The following is a 23,178-nucleotide window of genomic DNA, read 5'->3' as shown; positions in this document are numbered from 1 at the left end:
CAAATTACATAAACAGTACCTGGAAATTTTCTAGAAGTGAATAAATATTGAAAATGTACAAGCATGTTAAATAACCCATATCCAGATACATAATAGCATGCATAACATCGATTACTTTTTAAAAATCCTGTAAGCTACCAAGGAGAAAGTATAGATTGTCCTAAAGAGATGACAAGTAGACTGATGACAGAATTCTCATTGGCATCAAATGATTTTATAAGATAATGATTAAATATATCTAAAATACTATAAGAGATATAAAGATTTTCTCAGAGAAACAAAGATTGAGAGAATTTATTCCCAAAGCCAGTGGACCTAATTTGCAAGAAATGTTCAAAGAAGTTCTTCAAAGGGAAGGAAAATGATACAAATCAGAAATCAGAATCTACATAAAGAAAGGAAATGTGTTAGAATAAATGAAGGTAAGATAAAACCTTTCAGTGTCTTTATTCCTAATTACTCAACAGATAAGAGTTTATTCAAAAAAATAATGGCAACGGTGTGTTTGGCAATTATAGCATATGGATAAGTGAAATGAATTACAGAAATATTATGAGACAAGAGGAAAGGATTAGGAATACTCTGTTATACTATCTGGGAGGTGGTACTTGAAAATAGACCTGGAATAGTACTAATATTTTCAAGTTGTCCTTGAAAATAGACTTGGAATAGTTGTGAGTATATATTGCACGATCTAGTACAACCTGTAAAAGAGTTTTATAAAGAAGTATAATTGATATGGTAAGAGATGAGAGAAAATGTAATTTTCTCTATGCCTCCATGTCCTCTTACATAAAATAGAGATAATAATAGTCACCATCCTTGGTGAGAATAACATGAGTTCATATTTGTAAAGTGCTCGGATCAGAACTTGGACCTTAGTGTTATAAGTGCTTATTAAATTTAAAAAAATAAATAAATGTGAGCCTTGTTCTCCTTAGTACTATCCCACTATCATGTGATTCAGCACTTTTTGAAGCATTCCAGGAAATAACCCCAAATATCTCCTTGTACCATCATTTAGCTACATGTAACAGAACACTCGACTATACTGCTTTAAATAAATAGGTGGTTATTTTTCTCACATCACGAGAAGTCTGAAAGGAGGCCACGGTAAGTACTGATTCTGCAGATGTGTTGATGTCAGGACAAATGTCTCTGAGATTCTCTGGTTCTTTTCCTCATGCTTGGAAGATGGCTACTGCAGCCACAGTCATCAAATGTACAGTGAAAGAGGAAACATCTAGATAGGGGAAGGGTGCACTAGGGAAAAATTTCCCAGAAGTCTTTCCACCGGTTTCTGACTTTACTAAGAACTGTGGCTTGGCCCAGCCAGATCACTGCATTCCCAGGTAAACTACCAAGCATCCTTACGAGTCTGATCTCTGCTTCTATGTTCATAGTCTAGTTGTCAGTGATATAAGCCATTCACCTGCTTTTTTTGATAGATGCATTTTTGAGAAAAATGGAAACTGGATTCTCAGCTCCTGGGGAGCAAGATGTCAAAATCAATCTTGTATCCAGCAGGCCCAGTCGGGTACCATGCTCTTCTCTGGGGACAAGGGCAGTGAGAGCTCTCTTAGCTCTCAGTTGGCCAACTTCACAAATAATTTAAACTGGCTTCTGGCACTTGACAAGATTGCTTGATGCTGCCATCTCTCATGGCAAATCATGTGTTTCCTGAAAACAAAATGATGGTGTTTGGTTAATTTTGTTGAGCTCCGTCATGCTGGATATTTATTATACTAGTTTCTAAAATGGACTTTTAACTAGCTCCGAGAATAACTAAGAGGGCCAATAAATAAGACTGCAGACATTTTAACTGCCCTTAATTCAGGTAAAAAGTTGCTTAACATGGTAAGAAGTAGCAACCCATGTCACCATTCTGACATTTCACATTTCTGTGATATTGTTTTACTGCAAAGGCTACCAGTTCCCCCAAAGTCTTGCCTTAGATGGACAAGAGTCTGGATCCCAAAGGAGTTTAATTAGCTGCTTCCATAATCCCAGACTATTGGAGAGTATGCTTCTCATCTTACAAAAGAGAAAGAAGGCTCTTGTGGTTGTGCCAGGGATGCTCATCGGCTGCCCCCTCGGAAGATGCCATTTGGCATAATGTGACAGTGCTTTCTGGTTAGTTAAGCATTTGCAAGTATAGGTATTATTAAAGAATTTCTGCCAGAGCTGGACCTTGAGAGATGAGTACAATTTTGACAGATGGGGAAGGTGATATGAATTATTAGTGCCCAAAGGGTATAAAAAAGTAAATGTTGAGTTTTTGGGGAGAAAAGAAGTATTCCTATGATAATAGAATTCATAATTATTTGAAAAGGCACAATAATGGATGTTAAAACACTGGGTTAAGGGTCAGATCAACCACTGAAGATGTTGCATGCCATGCCAAAGAAGTGAAATTTCCTGTAGAGTCACTGAGTATTTTTTAGGAGAAGAACGATATAATCTGACCTATACTTTCAGGAAGATAATTCTAGTGACAGTGCTAAGGGTGACATGGAGATGTAAGAACAGAGGCAGGAAGATCAATGACAGAGTTTATTCAATAAAGCAACAGCAACATACATAAAAATGAAAGCTCAGACTTGAGAAATGTTGCAGAGAACAAGTCACTGGAATTTTACTATTCATTGGATGTTGTGGTAAAAACTGTTAGGGATGATCTCTCCTAATATTTGTTTTCTCCCTGTATTAGTTTCCTAAAGATGCCATTAACAAAGTGCCACAAATGCATGGCTTAAAACAACAGAAATTTATTGTCTCATAGTTCTGGAGGGTAAAAATCAAAGTGTCAGCAGGGTTGGTCCCTTTTGAGGTCTGTGAGGGAGAATCTGTTCCAGGTCTCTCTCCAAGATTCTGGTATTTAGAGATCCCCTAACTTAGCAGAGTTCCCTACAGTAAATACAGCCTATTTGTAAATCAGCAAAAATTTTTGCAACCAGTTTTTATATTAGCACAACTGCTAGTTGCTGCTCAGTTGGCCTATAAATAGCAACTCTTTCTGGTTAACAGCAAAAATCTGATGAATTAAATACATTGGCCCTATGTTTCATACCTGAAGCAATTTTTAAAAATCTGTAATGAGCATCAGTTGTTGGATAAAAGTGTGATTTTTTCCTACTTCTTTCACTTAAATCTTAACCTGTCCCAACTGCCCTCTACGGCAAAAGCTCTCTTTGGCTCAATTCATTCATATAAACACATGTAAAAAAATATTAGGTAATAAAAGGGTGGTTTCTTAACTGGTTTTAAGCTACAAATAATCCTTAATAAGTGGCTTTCTCAACTCCAAATGCAACAATACAGTGTAATACAGTGTTGAAAAGCTGGAAAAAAACCTTAATATCTAAAAACAGAAAAGTTTAAGCAAAATATATGTTCATAGTAGGTCATGCTATGCAATCATTAAACATGATTTTACAAAGTTTTAAACAATAAGGAATACTTTTAAATTTAAAGCAATACACTATTATATTATTTACACTATGAAAACACAATCTGTGTGTAGATTGTTTTCACAAAGAATATCTTTAAAACATAACTAAAATTATTAGATATGGTCTACAAGGCAAAAAGAGCAATCTGGACATGTTAATACATAATTATCAAGAAGTTCCCCAAATCGTAGACTAACATATTTATAAATTATTCAAGTTAAGGTTTATGCAAATGTTTTATTAAGAAAAAAACCTACAGAACTATCTTACTATGGTTAGCAAGTCACAAAATAACAAAGGCAAACCCATTAGAATAGGTTCAATTATATTTACTAAAATAAATAATGATCACAGAATAAAACTTTAAATGGCTTTAAAAATATTATATTTTGTAATGATGGGGACCGGGAGTCTTAGTAATGATTTTCTAAATTGTAAGGTAGGAAGGTATGTCAAACTAAGAGGATGTCACGTGAACTTATAAAATTTTTTTAAGGACCTAGTAAGATCTTCAGTAGATCTTTTCAATTTTGCAATCTTATGAACATGTAGCATGGATATACAATTTCAAAAAAAGACCCAACTTTTACATGACGATAAAACTATAAATTTTCAATGATGAACCGTTTTAGGCTAGTAGACTCTTCTTAGAATTATCTTGATTTTTTGTGATATTATTTCTATTAGCATAATTATAAAGCCAATTTAAAAAAAATGTACTGAGTTTATTTTGGTTTAGAATTTGATTAGAAAAACGCAGGCAAACATTCATGACTTTAGACTTTCACACTCTGCTCTTCCTGCCCCCTCTTCAGTTTGTGACTCAGAGACTATTTGGGGAGGACACCTGTTTTAAATGGATCCACAGGAAATACCTATGTTGTCTTTTCATAATTTGACCCTGCATCTAGTTAGCTGAAATGTGTTGACTTAAAAAAAAAAAATGCTGCCCACAGACTGATGCAATGCCAATGTGACAACATTTACTGGAAGGCAGAGGGACTCCAGTTTATACTTATTTCCCTTCCATTAAGCCCTAGATGTGTAATGAAATGGAATTTATAAGGGAATTTCATAGTAGTCTATTACTGAATTACATAGTAGTTTAATACATTTGGGTCCAAAATAAAGCAAGTCACTGGACAGGTGTCCCGGGTGACACTCCACGTTCACATCTCAACCAGTCCCTCAGCACCAAGCAGCCCGCCAGGCCACCAACCTCCCCGCCGCGCGCCTGGTCTCTCAGGGCCGGGCACCCTCACCGCCAGGCTGACGCCACCACCAGCAGCCCTCGGAGCTTGGCGCGCTCTTCCTGAGCTCTTGTCGCACCCGGGGGCGCCCCTCACCCTTTTGGGACGCATAGGGGGCGCCCCCCACCGGGTCCCCCGCGGCCCCGGGGACGCAGGAGCAGAAGGACGGAGATGACGGAGGAACTGACGCCACGCCGCCCGTCAGGCCGTAGCCGCCCGGAGAGCCCGCAAACACCGCCCCGCCCGCGAACGTCGCCCGGGCGCTGGCAGTCGCGTCGGTCCCACGGGGCGCACCCCGCCACAGCTCCGCCCCGCCCCGCCGTCCGCGGCGTCCCGCTGCCCACTGCGCGCACCCCGCGCCTCCCCGCCCCCACGCCCACGCCCTCCGTCCTCGCCGCCCAGCCTGCCCAGGCCTCTGGTGAACATGGCGCTTGTTCCTTGCCAGGTACTGCGGGTGGCGATTCTGCTGTCCTACTGCTCTATCCTGTGCAACTACAAGGCCATCGAAATGCCCTCTCATCAGACCTACGGAGGAAGCTGGAAATTCCTGACGTTCATTAATCTGGTAAGGCCGTCTCTCTCCCCTCCCCCGCCCTGCACCCCAAGCCTGAGTGTGTTTGTGGGTGCGTGAGCACCTGCACGGGCGCGCGCCTCCAGCATTCACCCCTGTCCTCACCTCAGTGATTGCGTCGAAACGCCTGGCTACCCTCACCGTGGCCTCTCTGCACCACCCAGCGTTACCTGGTGCCTGGGGCACGAGTGAAGGTGGGGTGTAGCCAGGTGGTGGGCTATTTGGAGGGGAACACAGACTTGCTTCTAAGAGTCACGTGACACGGAAAGATTCAGAACTTAGCAAATGGATTGGACAACCTTGATCATGAGGAGCCTTAGAAACCATTCGCCCCCAAGGTGCTTTCCCAAGCACCCATCGTGGGATCAAGTTGCACAACAGTGGAAACTGGGTTCTGTCGTATTACTTGGAGCTGCTTCTGAAAGGACCAAAATCCTCACAAAGAAGAAAAAACGCCTAATAAAGTCTTTTTGGCATCTGTTTTTTTTGGCCATTGTCAGTAATTTCCTTGCAACCTTTAACCCAGAAACATCAGGGGAGTATAACTACACTCTTCCTTATTTTCTCTTGAAAATGTTTGCAGTAGTTTGCATAAGCAGTTCTTTTGGCACAACAGGATAGCCTTGACAGTTTACAGGGTTTTTTTGTTTGTTTTGTTTTTAGTTGTTGGTTTTAGTTGTTTGTTCGTTTTGTAAATGTAGCCACTTCTGGCACTAAAAGGCTAGAGAATCTGGAGGTGAGCATGAGGCCCAAGAATGACAGTGGGGCAGAACTTTGGAACTTCAGGGTGAAAGGTAACTGAATTAGACTGGGGCCAGCACACAGTAAAAGGTCATCAAGGGTGGAGGGTTCAAACATAAGCAACCATTGCTAAGAACTACAGAAAAATATAGAACTGTTGTAGCCGCCAGCCCCTGATAGACACACGGACCACCAGAAACCAGTGAGTTATAGGAAACACACTCTTTATTCAGCCATCTGGGTCTGCCAGGGGTACACAGACCCCAAATTCAGCAACCTGGAAATGTAGAGATTTTTAAGCTCTAAACCCCACTCCTCATTCTGTCTGAACACAAAGATCTATTTTTCTCTTATTTACTAATCGTCAACCCACAGGTCGGGTGTGCAAGTGTGGGTACAGAAGCAGAGAACTTATTGTTGGAATGTTATATTCCCTTGGGTGTTAACCTATGTTCCCATGGGCGATAGCCAAGCATAATTTTCCAGCCAGCACAGAACCAATTCCTGGGACACCAGAACTATCAGCCCAAGATTATACATGAAGTTGGCCACACAAGCAAGATTATCATCTCTGTTGACCCTCCATTTTGGTGAAGAGAATATGATACTTGTTTTAAGATAGTTCCAAAGGCTTAGGGTACAGTCACAGAAAGAAATACAGTCACATCGTTTTTGTTTGGAAATACCACCTTACATTCATATCATGTTAGATACTTGCAGAGAGGAATTTAAGTTCTTTTTCCAGCAGTCTCCAAACTGTTCTTGCACCCCAGGTCACCAAGACTTCCCAGGCATAGAATGTTTCAATTTTCAGATCCTTGGCTTCTATCTCTTTTTTTGAAACTGATCTGCCTGTGAGCATGGGTGACACCTGCCAGTTATTTTTTCTTCCTCCCAATTCATCTAAGGCTGGAGCACATGAGAAGGCTCTATGCTCTATTTATCCATTCCTTTTAGCATTCAGAGGATAGATGATTGTCACCAGGACCATCTTCATATTTGATTGAAAAACAAAGTCAGACTTGTTTTGACAGGAAGTCTTATTGGATTGATTGGCTTGTCAATGAAGATTGGCTCTGCCGATTACGTGGTATAGCAAACATTTTCCATAGATTTAATGAGTGAAATCTGCAGCTCTTGAGTTCTGATTAATATGTATCAGAGCGGAAGAAATCATCTCTCTTTTTAAAGTGTTTAAACTTATGTTAAAAATGTTTAGATGTTATTTAAAAATATGTGCCTAATTTTCAGAATTCTTTTAGGGGCTATGTGAACAAAATTCTTTTTATATCACTCAGGTATCCCATTCCTCAGTCAGATCTCAGAGCTGGCTCATTTGAGTGCCACCAAGGAGTAGTGTTAAGTTAAAGTGCTGTTGGATACCCCACCAGGAACTACGAACACTTCTCAGAACCAACTTTGCATTAGACGTAGTGAGCAGAGGAGCAGAGGAGGGTCAGCAGGTGAGAGGGATAGAAATTGAAGGTGTTGGTTAATCCATGAGATGACTGCTTCTCACATTGGCATTGCTTACTGTGTGTTATAAGACAAGACTCACAAGAAACAGACTGTATCTCATAATCTCATGACCTTCGTGTGACATGAAAACGTAGTAGAGCCAGTGTGACTCTCCTAAAACTGCCATACAGTTTGTGTTGTAGCATTTGATGATTGGACTTGCCTATCTTAAATAATAACCATCACAAATATTTTCGTCTATCAGAATTCAGGCGTAGGTTTAGGTTTGAAACTTTTACTTCATTTCATATTTAGATTCAGTTTGTATAAGGCCTTCTGCCAGTCATTCAGATTTCTTCCTGTGTCTTCTGATTGAAATATAATAATTATCTTTAATCAAGTGTTCCTATGAGAAAGTATGTCTAGAATATATTCATAGACACACTCATGCAAGGTATTTTCTTTTTAAAGAGAGATTTAGAGTCTTCAGAGCTTAAGCATTATATAGCTGTTAAAACAACCAACCCGTCAATCCTTAGGAATGGCATGAAAAGATTAGGCTACTGTAATTTACTCATCTAACTTTTCATTTTTTTATGTTAAAAAAAACTGAATAAACATTATTGCTTAGTGCCTTGGACAATTTTAATGATTCTAAGCTCATTAGAGCAATTTAGGACCAGGGTTTGGCTTCTCAAAATTTTAACAGGAAGGCCCCTTTTCTAGTCAACTTGGATTGGAGAGTCTAGACATTTTCCTGGGGACCACAGTCCGATTCCATGTTCCATGGCATAACTTTACCAGAATGTAAGTCGGGAATCTCAGGCTACATGTCCCCGGGAGCAGATGGTTACATGGCAGTGGCCATTCCAGCTATATCCATATTTGTCTTTGAGTATGAGAGTCATCCCAATAGAATGAGAACTCATGGTTGAAAACTGTGATGCAAGTTACTGCTCTCAGTAATTTTATACTGTTATTCCTCAAAAGTTTCTTTTCCTAGCATTGAAAAAAGTGTAAGAGAACCAAAATGCTTCAGGAAAATTCCAGTTAGTAAATGGAAATGGAAATCTGTCTTCATTGGTAGGCAAAATAATGGGTACCCAAAGATGTCCACATTCTAATCCCCAGAACCTGTGACTATACTAGGTTACCTGGCAAAAGGGAGTTATCCTGGATGATCCAGGTGAGTCCAATGTAATCGCAAGGGTTCTTGAAAGGAGGGAGGTGGAAGAAGAGTCACTGGGAGGAAGATGTGACTGCCTAGGAAAGTCACAGAGAGAGGTAACATTGCTGGCTTCGAAGATAAAGGAAGGGGCCAACAGCCAAGGAATGTGGGCGATGTCTAGAAGCTGGAAAGGACAAGGAAATAAATTCTCCCCTTGAGCCTCCAGAAGGAACACAATCCTGCTGACACCTTGATTTTAGCCCGGTGAGACCTATTTCGGAATTCTGCCTCCCAGAGCTATAAAATAATAAGTGTATATTGCTTAGGTGACTAAATGTATGATAATTTGTTACAGTGCAATAGAAAGCTAGTATACTTGGCTTTAAATCCTCTGGCCTGGGGATAAAAAAAAACTTAAATGTATCTATGTAATGACTCAACTAAGTTCTTTATGTGTATTAGATAACTGGTTAATTTTGGCTTTAACCAAAATACAGGTTTTTGCCTATGCATCTATGAAACTATGCAAGGGAGACATACACTTAACAGTGGGCAATATGAGAATCTATAAAAACTGAACATTAGAAAAACTAGATCCTTAAAGTATTTTAGAGACTATCATGCACCCTACTGTGCCAGGAGAAGGAATACTCTTAACTGGACATAAACTGGAAAGAAAATTTAAAGTAACCAATGTTCAACTATTTTTTTAATGGATACCATAGCTGATGAATTTTCTTCACGTGATGCAGATTTATTTACTTATCACTAATTAAAGGATAATTGTCCCCCAAGTTACATAACAGTTGTCTCCAAAGATGATAAAAATGAAGACTCAGAATAAAATCGGTATAAATAAACTGAAAGAAAAAAGGCAGCTGCATGTTGAGTCCTCAGAGTAATACTGGGTTATAAGAGGTGTTTGTAAATATCGAACAAATGAAAACTTTCTCTTAACCACATTTTCAGTGAGCATTCTTTTCTTGTCCTAGCTCCTCCTAAAACATTCAGAGTAATAGGGATTTTTTTGAAGTATATCAACCAGAATTTTATTTAGATTTGTATGGTAGAATGTCTGACACATGAGCCAGAATCAGCTTCTTTGAATGACATGAACAGGACATTTATTACTAAAAATTAAATTAATATTGACATTGGACTTAGGACATTTGATTTTTACAGATTGAAAGAAAAATCTGGCTAACCTTATATTTGCTCTGGTTTTTGTTACTTAACCATTTTGAAAGTTGTCATCTCCTAGGGCTGTATTTTACTCGTCATTCTTCCTTTACTGACTTTTCAGTCATGCATGGAGAGAAGATCGTTTAGGTCCTGTCTCCTCAAAGCGTGGTCTGAGGACCAGACGATAGACCTTATCTGGGACCCAGCTAGAAACGTGGGACCTCTGGCTCTACCTCAGATCTTCTGAATCACAGAATCTGTGCTTTAATGAGATCACTAGGTGGTTCGTCTGCACATTCTAATGTAATAGATGCTGCTCTAGGCCATGCTGTTTTGTACTTTAACATGGAATGGTTTATAGGACACAGCCTCAGTATATTGATTCTGCCTACTATATTTAAAACATTTAAACATATTTCAAAATATATTAAAGATGACTTTTACTGGGACATAATTAAATACATGTTGTAAAAAAAATGACTTTAAAATAAAAGGAATAGAAAAATATGTATTAGGCACCAGGGATTAATTATTTATTGCCATTGTGAGACAAATTTAACTAATCTTCAGGGCAACCAAGGCAAAAAAGAATACACATTTGATTGTATTGTTATTAGTGTTGGCATAAAGGAAGCACAGCAATTTAGCAGGAAAAATATTTTCCTGGCACTGACTTTTCAGGGATATTTATCAATCAGATTGTCATACAGAGAACATTGGGTAGCATAATAGATAATGCCTTTGACTGGTTTTTAGCAGAATATGTAGAAATATTCTCATAGTTGGTATATCTTACATCATCATTTTATGAAAACCAAAAGCAGGCCTTATATTTTGACTGGGAGAAGGCATTTTTTCAGAGGTTTAAGGTAATATAACCTAGGCACTTGTTTTTGTTATCTAAATCCATATTGCAAAAGAACCTAAGAAAACCACAGGGGGAGAAGGAAAAATAAGGGCCTAGATGTTGAAAAGCTTGGGGTATTCAAAGAGCAGGAAATGGTCAAGTATACCTGGAGGATACATTGTTTGCTTTTAGACATGTTAAGAATTTTTGACATTTAAAAAAACGTCAAAAGCATAATAAACCGCGTAAGTATACTAAATGTATTTGAGTTTTTCTTATATTTACTTATATACTTAAAATATTCTTGACTTTAGTTCATGGCTTAATGTTAAATAGGAAATAAAATTTCTTGAGAAGAGATTCTATATGTCATTATATAACCACGGTACTTAGCTTTGCCAGTCGAAACCACAGAGTGCCATGTGAAAGCCAGTAGTTCATTGAATACTCAATAAGCAAAATGTGTTTTTTTGTTTGTTTGTTTATTGTTTTTGGATATTATACAAAGAGGGTGAAACTGCATTTTTTTTTTTTTCCAGTAGAATCAGACTTGACCCTGAAATGTGCACATAAACTTGAAAGATTAAGTAATGCTTTTTCCTAACCTGGGGGAAGAATTGCGAATATAATACTTTGCATAAAATCCTCTTCACCTTCTTTGAAACTGTTTCCTTTGGATCAGACATAAAATAGGGGCCTGGTTTTGTCGGAGTAGGGGAGATAGTTGAGGATATGATCACCCATTCCCTTTCTTAGTTCCAACTTATTGGAATTACAGAAAGTCATCTGACCACTAGTTGAGGTCACTTCTTTTCCCATCCCGCCATCCTCCATGTCTGGTATAACATTTAGCAAACTTGGTAGCTGCTCTTCATTTGTTTCTCTGTGTTCTCCTAAAATGTCATATGTTTCTGTGGAAGCATGAACAGTCGTCTACTTTTCCATATTGAATCAGATGTCGCTGTGATCCACAGGTGCTTGGAAAAATCTTACCGCTTAGGATTTCGTAACAGTGGAGCTTTCTTTCATGTCTGGCAGCCTATGGCTCGACAGCTAAAGGGCCATTTCTCACCTTCAGCCCTGTCAGAGTATAGCGAGCACAGAGCTCTTTGAACCTGAGACATCTCCTGATCAGATCTGTTGTGGCGGAAGATACGGAATGTAGCTTTGATAGGCTAAAAAATCTGTGATCTCGATGAAATCCAACTACCTGCCTACTCATGCCTGCACCTAAATAGCTGATTAAAGAAAATCACAGAAGCATGCTTTCTAGGCTTACTTGCTATTGATGACCACAAACATCAAGCGGGCCCTCAGTCCTGCCAACAGTGTACTACATTTCCCAGGTCAGTTGACTCTCTGCTTCTCACCTTGCCTCTTTCATCTATTTTCCTCTGTCATGAAATCTTGGACATCTCTTCACTGATCCTCTCAGTGTTCTCTCAGAGAACACTTCATGTTGGCCAAAGAGCGTAATGAACTTGCTGCTTATTTCAATAAGAAAATACAAGCAAAGATTTCTATATCAGAAGAGACTTCTACATTCTCCCATCATTAAATCTACCAGTCTACCTTCAACTGAAGCTGCACTCCAAGTTCCCTCCTGTTATGATGGATGAACCGTCTGTCCTTCTAAGGACAACTCTTCCATGTGTGCACTCCACAACCTCTAGCCTAATGAGCATTCCGTTACTGAGATTATCTCCTCTCCCTCCTGTATTATATAATTTTCCATTTTGACTGCCTCATTTCCATCAGTCTACAAACATACTATGATATTTCTCATCATAAACAAAACAAAATAAAATTTATCTTGGTCTTGAGTCTTTTAGTACCACTCTTATTTTTCTTGTTCTGTTTTTAGCAAAGCTCCTTGAAAGAACTGTTTACATGTCCAGTTTCCACTTCCTCCTCTCCCATTCTCTCTTAAACCCACTCCACTCCACTCCACTGAAAGAGCTATAATTAAGGCAATCAATCACCACTACATTGACAGATATAATGGCCAATTCTGAGTCTTTATTTAACTCAGACTCTCAGAAATACTTGATCCAGACAGTCACTTTCCATTTCTTGAAACACTTTTTTAAACTGGACTTCTGGGAAAATGCACACTCCTGACTTTCCTCCTATTTTTCTGACTGTTTCTTCTTAGCTTCCATTTCTCATTTCTTTTCCTCTTCTTCTCAATGTTGAATGCCCAGAAATCAGTCCTAAATCCTCTTCCCTTTATATCTACATTCACCTCCTTGAGGATCCCACCTAGCATCTTGGCTTTAAGTACATTCTATGTCACAGTGATCCTCCAGATTTGTATCTTGAGTCCCAATCTCTCCTGAGTTCCATATTCCTATGTCCAACTGCCTGTTTTATTTTTCTGCTTAGAGAGTTAACGTGCATTTCAAACAGAATCAGAAACGGTGTTCTTGGTTTCACTTCTCAAATCTACTTCTACTTAATTGTTCTCTATCTTAATAAATACCATCATCCAGGACTGCAGTGTAGTAAAGATCCAAGGTGTATTGTTCTGATGTGTTAATTGAGTTTTTATTTGAATCTTCTATGCATTTTTCCCAGTGAGCATCTTATTTATTTGAAATGGACTTAATAATGCAAATGGCAACTGTATTTAGCTCTTGATATTTTCAGCCTCCTTGGGGATCTACAGGATGAAAATCATCATCTAATACCCCTCTGTTTGAGAAATTGCCAGTGATCAGAGAAAAACCTTCAAAATGATCAAAGAACGTAATGAAAAAAATATATATTTTAACTAGTCTTAGGTCTTACAGAAATTTCACCAGTCATTTCGATTTTTTTAAAATTTGTTTTTACCTAACATTTAGGGAAGTAACCATATATTATTATATTATATTTGGATCCTACCATAGAAGGCTATATTTGTTTTTGACTAAAAAGTGGTAAATACTGTGTAGAAAATAAAAAAGAATTGGCCAAAAAACTCCTGGAACTAATAAGTAGTTATAACAAAGCTGCAGGATGTGGTCACTTTCCTATATACCAGCAATAAAGAAATGGAATTTAAAATTAAAAATACAGTTTATATTAGGACCTCTCCCCCCAATGAAATACTTAAGTATAAATCTAACAAGATATGTATAGCATATTTATGAGGAAAACTACAAAACTGATGAACAAAAACAAGGAAGAACCAAATAAATGGAGAGATGTTTCATGTCCATGGATAGGAAGACTCAATATTATTATCATGATGTCAATTCTTCCAAAGTTAATCTATAGATTCAATGCAATCCCAATAAAAGCCCCAGCAAGTTATTTTGTGGATATCAACACACTGATTCTAAAGTTTATATAGAGAGGCAAAAAATCCAGAATCACCAAAGCAGTATTGAAGGAGAAGAACAATGTTGGATGACTGATTGATATGTGACTTTAAGACTTACCATAAAGCTACAGTAATCAAGACAGTGTGGTATTGGTGAATGAGTAGATAAATGTATCCATGAAACAGAACAGAGAGCCCTGAAAGAGACCTAAATAAATATCAACAACTGATCTTTAACAAAGGAGCAAAGGCAATTCAATGGAGCAATGATAGTCTTTTAAACAACTGGACATTTACATGCAAAAAAATGAATCCAGACACAGACCTCACACCCTTCACAAAAATTAACTCAAAATTTATCATAGACCAAAACATAAAATGCAAAACTATAAAACCCCTATAAGAGACCATAGGAGAAAACCTAGATGACCTTGTGTCAGGCTGTGACTTTTTAGCTACAACACCGAAAGCATGATTCATGAAAGAAAGAATTGATAAGCTGGATTTAATTAAAATTTTAAAACTTCTGCTTTTTGAAAGACAGTGTCAAGAGAATGAGAAAGTAAACCACAGACGAGGAGAAAATATTTGCAAAAGACATATCTGATAAAGTAGTTATTAAAAATATACAAGGAACTCTTAAAACTCAACAGTAAAACAACCTGGTTAAGAAATAGGCCAAAGACCTTAGCAGATACCTCACTGAAGAAGATACACAGATGGCAAGTAAGCATATGAAAAGATTTTCCATATCATATGTCATCAGGAAGATACAAACCAAAACAAGATATCACTATACACTTATTATAATGGCCAAAATTTAAAACACTGACAACACCAAGTGCTGACAAAGATGTGGAGCAACAGAAACTCATTTATTGCTGGAAATGGTTTAGCCACATTGGAAGACAGCTTGGCTATTTCTTACAAAATTAAATATACTCTTACTATGCAATCCAGCCGTCATGTTCCTTGGCATTTACCCACAGGAGTTGAAAACTCATGTCCATACAAAAACCTACACACGGATGTTTATAGCAGCTTAATTTGTAGTTGCCAAAACTTGAAAGCGACCAAAATGTTGTTGTTCAGTAGGTGACTGAATGAACAAATAAACTTGGTACATCCAGACAATGGAAAATTACACTAAAAAGAAATGAGCTATCAAGCCATGAAAAGACATGGAGGAATCTTAATGCCTATTACTAAGTAAAAGAAGTCAACCTGAAAAGGCTACATATTGTATAATTACATTCTGGAAAAGGCAAAACTATGGAGACAGCGAAAAGATCGAGTTGCCAAGGGTGAGAGGAGGGATGAATAGAGGATTTTTAGGGCAATTGGAATATTTTATGATACTCTAATAATGGATACATGTCATTATACATTTATCCAAACCCATAGAATGTACATCACGAAGAGTGAACCGTAAGATAAACTATGAACTTTGGGTGATTATGACATGTCATTGTAGGTTCATCCATTGTAACAAATTACTTCTGTGGAGAGAGATGTTGATAATGGGAGAGGCTATATTGTGGGCCAGGGAGTATGTGAGAAATTTCTGTACCATCCCCTCAATTTTGCTATGAACCTAAAAGTGCTCTAAAAAGCTAAATTCTTAATAAAAAGTGATAAATATGAAAGAACTCAAAGCGCATTATAAGCTTTTTTTTTTATATGCTGCTACTACTACAACACTCTTCATAGGCTTTCCATCCCGAAATATTGCAAAGTTCAAAGAGCTTTCAAAGGAATTTCTAATTAACAATAAATGTAGGTTACTTTCTCTGCATAGTTCAGGCTTGCTATGTTCTGTTCCAGAGAGTGCTCCATGGTCTAAGCAAGACAGAGACTTTTTCTCCAAAGTCAATCATGATAAAAATGATAAACATAAAATAGTATAATCGATATGTACGTAAATTATTAGGCATATTTATAAAAATGATTTTACTACAACTGTTGCTTTCTACATCATGTTCCTTTCCCATCCCATATTTCTGCCTTCTGCCTCGAGGTTGTTGCCATCCTAAAATTTGTGTTTATCATTTGCTTTAAAGAAAAATATTATGTACTCCTAAACAATATATTGTGTTGGTTAGTTTTGCTTGATTAAGGCCTTCATAAAAATGCTGTCATTATGAGGCTTTCTTTATCCAAATAGAAATAGCATGTTTAAGTAGGGTAAACTTGACAGTACAATGAGCCATTGTGATACTGTTTACATGCCTGTGTTTCTTATTGCTTTCAGTACTGTGTAATTTGGTCTTGCAACTGATTAGCCAATTAGGAATTGGAAGGGTGATATGTAAATGTTACTGTCTAACTGACAGAATGATTTATTAGAAGTGTATCTTTGTGGAATTTCACCTGCTTTGTTGTTTGGAGGCCCAGTGCTAAACCAAAACATATGTGTCAATGGCAGACCTGGGGCCAGCTTTTAAGAAAATTCAGCCAAAGTCAAATTCCATTCAAGTGCATTTATTTTTTCCAATGGGATCATACTGATTTTAAAATATATTTACCTTTTCTAAAGCTTCACTCAGCATTGTTGAAACTTTCCGTGCACATGTATATAATCCATGGGCCCTGATGCCACCCACTGACTGCATGAGCTTAGTTTTTGCCACTGTTTGTGCTATACCTTCTATTCTCCCAATGTCAGCTACCAAGTGGATACTCTGAACCATGAGATTGACATGAAGTGGTCTTCCCTTTGCTCCTCACGTGTGGCTCATTGACTCACCTTGTTTACTTTGATCTCAGAGATAGCTGGATATTCTTTTGGGTTCTGCCACCACTGGAGGCTTGTTGTTCTCGGAGCAGTGGCATCCTTGTCCACTTCTCTGCCTTCTGTCCAGTAGCCTTCTGAAGGTGCTGCACAGTGACTCCTATGTGGCACTGAGCCAGTACCAGAACAGCACTCACGTAGTGACAATGAAGAGCAGGAAAAATTACTGAAGAAAAACTATATGTTGTGTGTTGGAAATCTTTCCTTTCACACAACTGAAGAACAAATCTGTGAACTCTACAGCAACTCCAAGTGGTGACATAAAATCGTTATGGGCCTGGATAGAGTGAAGAACACAGCATGGAGTTTCTGCTTTGTGGAATACTATTCAAGAGCAGGTGCAGAAAATGCTGTGCGGTACGGCAATGGAGCATGTCTGGATGACCCGATCATTTGCATAGACCGGGATGCCACTTCAAGGAAGGCAGGCAGTACGTCTGTGGATGGTTTAGGGGCCAGATATGAGATGAGCATCTTCGAGGCTGCGATGCTGGGAGAGGAGCAATGGGAAACTGGTTTGTGAACAGTGAGAGCCCCATCATGAAAAACTCACTCCTTTGGCCTGTTGAATTTGATGTACGTTACCCAAGGTCTGCAAACGTGCCCATTGTACCAAGCTTCGATCAGTATCTCTGCTGAGTGGGAAGCCTCTTCATGGTTTTCTTCTGAAAATTAAAGGACAGAACCCAAAAGAATGACTTTAATTCTATAGTCTTAGAATATTGGCCATGTGATTTTCTTATCAGGTCAAAAAAACTGTGTTCCTTGGCAACAGATTTGATCTATAATCTGATCTTTTTAGGAAGATTGGAAAACTTTAAAAGTTTGTTTCCCATGTTTGTATCTAAGTAGGTTCATGATCTACATTTGGGGCCTGGGATTATTTTAAAAATTTTAAGTTTTCGTGAGATAGAGTTTAATAAATGGAGTTTTGCTATGTTGTATAGCTTTGCTCTGAGTTAGGAACAGAAGTTACACAACTGAATTTATTTTGAGACTCAATTCTAGTCTCTAAAGGCAAATTTAGATGAGTCAAGAGACTTCCTACATAGTTATTGCAGAAGTAAACCTTAGACAGTCCCAGGGGACCACCTGCGCACATGCTTTATCTATAGGAAATTAGATGGAGGACTTGAAGGGTATTTATGAAAACTATTTTTTTCCAAAATATGTGCCTTTCCTAAAGCTAAAAAAAAAAAAAAAAAAACATGGGTTTAAATTATAGAGAGCCTCAAATACTCTCTGGAAAGTGGGGGACACTGTCAGTAGGAAATGGGGTGAAATATCAGGGGACGGGAGTTAATATATTGCCTTGACGTGATGAAGGTTGCTGTGAGGGCCATCATATTTATGCTTTTCATTTTCAGAGTGATCTTGGAAATGGAGTCAGTTTAAAAAGAGCATGAAGATCAAGAGAATACCTAACAAAAAACAATCAGAAATGCTTCCCTCCGGATATGTATTTTGGTCAGTTCTCACATTGAAGTCTGTCTTGTTTTTTTAATTGTGTTTACTGTTTCAGAGTGAGCTGATGGTCTCTACAGAGAGGGGAGTCTAGAGTATTTAGTTTGCCTTTGGAAGGAAAGAGGTGATTCCTCTCTAATATGTGTGAACTATTGCTCATTTAGAACTTCTAACCTAGTAAAATTTTCCCTAATAAAAGTGAATTTTTTTTTTTATCTAGCAACAAAGTATCTCCAAAGTTCCTGTAGTTTAGGAAATGGGGGATGAAGTATCTCAAATGTATCTTCGACACTACAGGAAGTATAGGTTTTCTCATTAAGTTGAAGCTGGTTCTTTGAATTTTTAGAAGAGCTATAACTACTTTTAAGTGCTTAGGAAAAACCATTTGCAAATATTTAATTTCATGAGGAGATGCTATTCATTTTTTAAATTTCTTTTTATACCATAGTTTGATTTAATATATTTTATATTCTTTCATAGTAAAACACAAGTCAGATTTCTAGAGCCCTTAAAACCACAGATAGTAGTTCTGTTTGAATTGTGTCTTCTGTAACGGATTTCAATATAGTTGAACCAACTTAAAAAGAAACGTTTTTTTGATTTTAGTATTTTTTTCTCAGTGTGATTGGGATAAAAAGTGCTATCAATTATTTTTCATAAAGAAAGCAAGAAAAGAAGAAACTGACATTTTGGCTGTAACTTTAATCTACAAAATAATTTTTAAAAGGCATTGATTTAGGAAATAATAGGAATCAATATTATGAAAAATGTTAGTTAAAGCTGCCTATTTTTAAGAGTGCTCCCTGAATATTCTGCTGTCTTTATTCCCCTTGTTTTAAAAGGCAAGAGATATATACATATACTCTATAAAGATTTTATAAGATGCTCATGGAAAATACAATAATATGGTCATACTTAAAGTTTATTGCCTGAAATAATTAATTTATTTTATTATTATAAAACTTTGAATTTTATTTTATATCTTTGCATGCATTTGTCAGAAGCTTTTATCATTTTTTTTTTTGTGACTTTTTACTTATACTGATGTTAAATTGCTTAAAATAACAGGTGTAGGTACGTTTATAAAAATGACAGGTTTTCTGGCTTTTATTCTTCAGGTTTCTATTTTAGGGAATAAGTCAATAGTGAGATGGCACATGTAGAGACATCTGGGAGACAACTGAACCCATGCTCAAAAAAATTCTGGCCAGCACATTCCATCAATTAAAGTACAAGTAGCCTGCAAGGGTGATACCTATCAATTACTCACAACATTGTGTGAATTACTCTAATTAGGTAATCACGTTGTTTGCCTTCTACCCTCTTAGCCTAATTTCTGGAGAATTAGTGGTTATGGGAAAGAGGAGCAAGTTCCAAGGGATGAGGAGAGAAAGACCGTCCTTAAGGGCCTGAATTCCTTGTAGAATGGAGCTTGGAGTGAGTGGAAGTCTGCAGGGGCTGAAAACTGTCGAGGGACAGTGTGAGAGGCGGGGCCCTGTAAATTGGGGAGACAGAGTCCAGAACTGCTCGTCTGACATGACCACCACAGAAACCATCTACTGTGGCTCCTGAATTAACGTCTGATCAAACGTTGTCAGTTGGAAGAATGACTTAAAACAGCCAGCAGATGTGAAATGGAAATGTCATTATTTCAGGACTCTTCAGATTTTTTTTTAAAGACCGTAGGCAGAACATAAGCAATGGGAGATAGTATTAATTGTTCATCATTGCATTCATTTTAACATTCTGAACCCTCCATGTAAGCGTCCTAGATAAAATTATAAGGGTTGATACTATTTTTCATCACTATCGTACACCTTTACTTTTGTTCGATTAACAGATATCTGACTTGATAAAATACAGAGGTTACTTATGAGCAGAGAGACAGATACAGACATGTCAAAGTAGTCATTTATTTTTTTCATCAAAGCCAAAACCAAACTAAAAGAAACAAATAAAACCTTATACATTGGATCGACACTGTATTTTTTTATACTACCCGAGTCATGAAAAATTTGTGTACACATTAGGCACCAATATCTAGCATACGTATGTGTCTTAGATCATTAGCAGTGAATCTGTTCTTTCAGAAAGTGTCATTGAATTATACATTTAAAATAAACACAAAGGCAATGGAAAAAATTGCCATTTTTAAAATTAATTTACTTGATTACTCAACAAGCACTTTATGAATACCTGCTATGTACTACTATGTTATGTTATGGCAATACAATAAGAAATTAAAAGCCCCTGCCTTCAAAAATATTGCAGTCTAAAGGGACATCAGACCCAAACACTTATAAAACAATGTAGAAGTATAGTGAAAGAGAAATGTACAGGATCTTATGAAGGATCGAACACTCTGCTCTGAGCTATCATTGTTGGATTCTAAGGTTACACCAATTAGCTAAATTAAGTCCACCCACATTAGGAACCACACTGTTTTTCGGAATGTATATTCCCATTCTGCCTTTGCCTGGTGAAGTCTCTGGCTGTGGTTAGCATCACACTGTTTTAACTCACTGAGATATCATTGATAATATTGTCGGAGTGATAAATACAGAAGTTTTCTAAAGGGAGCTGCTGAACCTCCTTCTCCTTGATAAATTCTAACCCTGTAATTGTTCACTAAAGAGAATGACTAGGGCTTCGAAAGAGGTTTAGTTGTTAGCCAGGATTCTTCTGAGTGAATTTAGAAAGTATTTGCCCCATTAAAGCATATTGCCTTCTTTTTCCGCCCTAAGTGGAAGGAATAGACAGTGTTTCTGTTGCTGCTGCTGCTGGTAGTGATGATAGTGGTAGGGATAATGGAAAGAGATGTCTGTTTTTATTTTAATCAACCCCAGAGGTGTTCCCCAAAAGCCGTGTGATAAGCAAATACAGAGGTGAAAGTTGGTCTATGCTGGTTTCTGAGAATCCTCTGCGTTGCCTTTCCAGTACTTTTTAGGACTTTTTTTATTATTGTTATTTACGAGTCTTACAACTAATCATCACATGGAAACAGACAAGATACTGAAAAAAATACAAACATTAAAAAATTACAGTGCGTACAGCCTACTGTATAATGGCCTTTGCCTTGTATTTCTCTAATCTCTTCCCAGTAGTAAGTAAAGGATTCCAGCCTCTCTTTTAATTCTGAGTGAGGGTGGAGCTTCTTTCTGACGTCAGTTTAGTGGAGGGATTGATTCTTTTTTCCCCGAGAGCGCCTCTTTTCAACCTGGTGATGCCATCAGTCCAGAAGGATAGTGGTCCTTTGTCTCAGCTGGGCACTTTATAGTTCTAAAGACCTCTGAGTGTATGACATTTGGCTCACCAAAGACCTCTTAGCCTTTCCCTGGTGTGAGCCCTTCTGTTTTTGTTTCTGTTTTTCAGTACTGGATCAGAGAAATCATAGAATTCATAGAATATCCTGAGTATGTCCCAGAGCTATAGCTAATACTCCTGGAACTAAACCCGAGAAGTGGGGACATCTATCTTGAGCAGTTAAGATAGGATTCTCACCGTGCCTCTCAGGTCATTGCCACATTTCTACATTTTTACAAAATTTTGTTTAAAATAAGAGCGACATGGTACAGACCAAGGAGAAAGCAGAATACTAAGGGTGTGGTCAAGCTAAGGTAATACAAGTGGTTAATGAAGCATCCCAGGCCAAGAAAGCCAGATAAGCCAAAAAGAATTTGACCAAAGAGAGAACGTGCAAGACAGGAGTTAGAGTGGCAGGTACTGAGGGGGCAGGGCAGAGCTCTGAGAGGCTTTCAGAAAAGAGGGGTGAGTAATCTTCAAGACGGGGCTGCAGATGAACTCACATAGGGGGAGCAAACAGAGCGCAGACCTTCCAAGAAAAAAAGTCAAGTTCAGAAATCTGTCAAGTATTGTAATTTTAACATCACTTACATCCTTAAGTCTTAAAATATTTGCCTAGGAGTTTGATAGCTGGAATGCTTTCTCAAGCTGACTGCAAACATTACGAAGTGTAGGTTTTCCTGAGAAAAAAGTGTCGAACAATATCAATATTTTCCCCACAGCTCCAGAAAAATTGTGTCCACAAGCACAATTCTATCGTAGAATTGGCAACAGAAGTGAAATGGAAAAAGCATTTTCTGTAGGGGAGGGGCTGTAATACTGAGCTCTCTGATTTTTTTTTTTTTTTTGAAACTTCAGTAGTTTGATTCTGACATAGGGTTTTGATTTGGAACTTAAGTAGAAAGCAAGGACCTTCAGACAGCTGTCACTCACACGCCGGTGTAGTAGCTCGCATTCACTGAGATTTAGCTGTGCAGGCAGCCAACTCCAGATGATGGGAACAGGGGACTGACTTGTGGAAACGGGTAGTAGGAATGGAGGCCATTAAGGAAATGGTAGCTTTTCTACAAGGATTCCCCCAAAGTCTGGTGAATGATTACGGTGAGGTTGAATGTCTTTCTTTCTGTACTGTTATGGATTGAATTGTGACCTCACGCCCAAAATTCTTAGGTCAGAATCCTAAACCCCAGTATTTAAGAATGTAACCTTACTTAGAAGTAGGGTTGTTGCAGCTCTAAGTAGTTAGGATGAGATTATAATGGTATAGGGTGGACCCCTAATCCAACGAGTCTGGTATCCTTATGAAAAGAGACACACACAGGGAGTCCTTATAAAAAGAGACACACACAGGGAGAAGGCCATGTGAAGATAAAGGCAGAGATTGGGGTGATGCTTCTACAAGCCAAGGAATGCCAGAGATTGTCAGGAAACCACCAGAAACTGGAAAAGAAGCATGTTACAAATTTTCCCTAGTAGTCCTTGGAACCAATCTGCTGATACCTTGATCTTGGTCTTCTAGCCTCCAGAACTGTGATGTCTAACAATATGTTTCTGTCGTTTAAGACATTCAGTTTGTGGTACTAGAAAACTAATACATGTCTTACTGTGTTTCTTATCTGTCTCCTCCAGTTCACTCTGCATTCA

At 38.0% G+C, this 23,178-nt stretch overlaps 1 protein-coding gene, 1 long non-coding RNA gene and 1 pseudogene across 10 annotated transcripts in view; 2 read left to right on the top strand and 1 right to left on the bottom strand.

The window, feature by feature from the left end:
* Positions 1-1,052: 1,052 nt before the first annotated feature.
* Positions 1,053-5,031, bottom strand: LOC111737161. Its single transcript, XR_002779369.1, has 2 exons — positions 4,715-5,031; positions 1,053-1,680 (listed from the first exon to the last, which is right to left on the bottom strand). It is a non-coding gene; the product is annotated as an uncharacterized LOC111737161 (long non-coding RNA).
* The window catches only part of AIG1 (androgen induced 1), a 197,852-nt gene continuing 179,705 nt past the window's right edge, over positions 5,032-23,178 (top strand). For 8 of the 9 annotated variants that reach the window (XM_023528372.1, XM_023528371.1, XM_023528373.1 and 5 more), the window contains exon 1: positions 5,074-5,267. In XM_023528372.1, coding sequence (XP_023384140.1) covers positions 5,127-5,267 — 141 coding nt within the window. In that variant the 5' untranslated portion in view covers positions 5,074-5,126. Of the gene's footprint in view, positions 5,268-23,178 lie in introns of all 9 variants that reach the window. The other variant, XM_011356132.2, reaches the window with a different exon arrangement.
* On the top strand, positions 11,591-17,406 carry LOC111737145 (annotated as a pseudogene).

Source organism: Pteropus vampyrus, unplaced genomic scaffold (assembly GCF_000151845.1).
Source record: "Pteropus vampyrus isolate Shadow unplaced genomic scaffold, Pvam_2.0 Scaffold24, whole genome shotgun sequence".
Classification (NCBI taxonomy): Eukaryota; Metazoa; Chordata; class Mammalia; order Chiroptera; family Pteropodidae; genus Pteropus; species Pteropus vampyrus.
The sequence above is the reverse complement of the archived record's forward strand: the minus strand, read 5'-3'. Positions and strand labels throughout refer to the sequence as shown.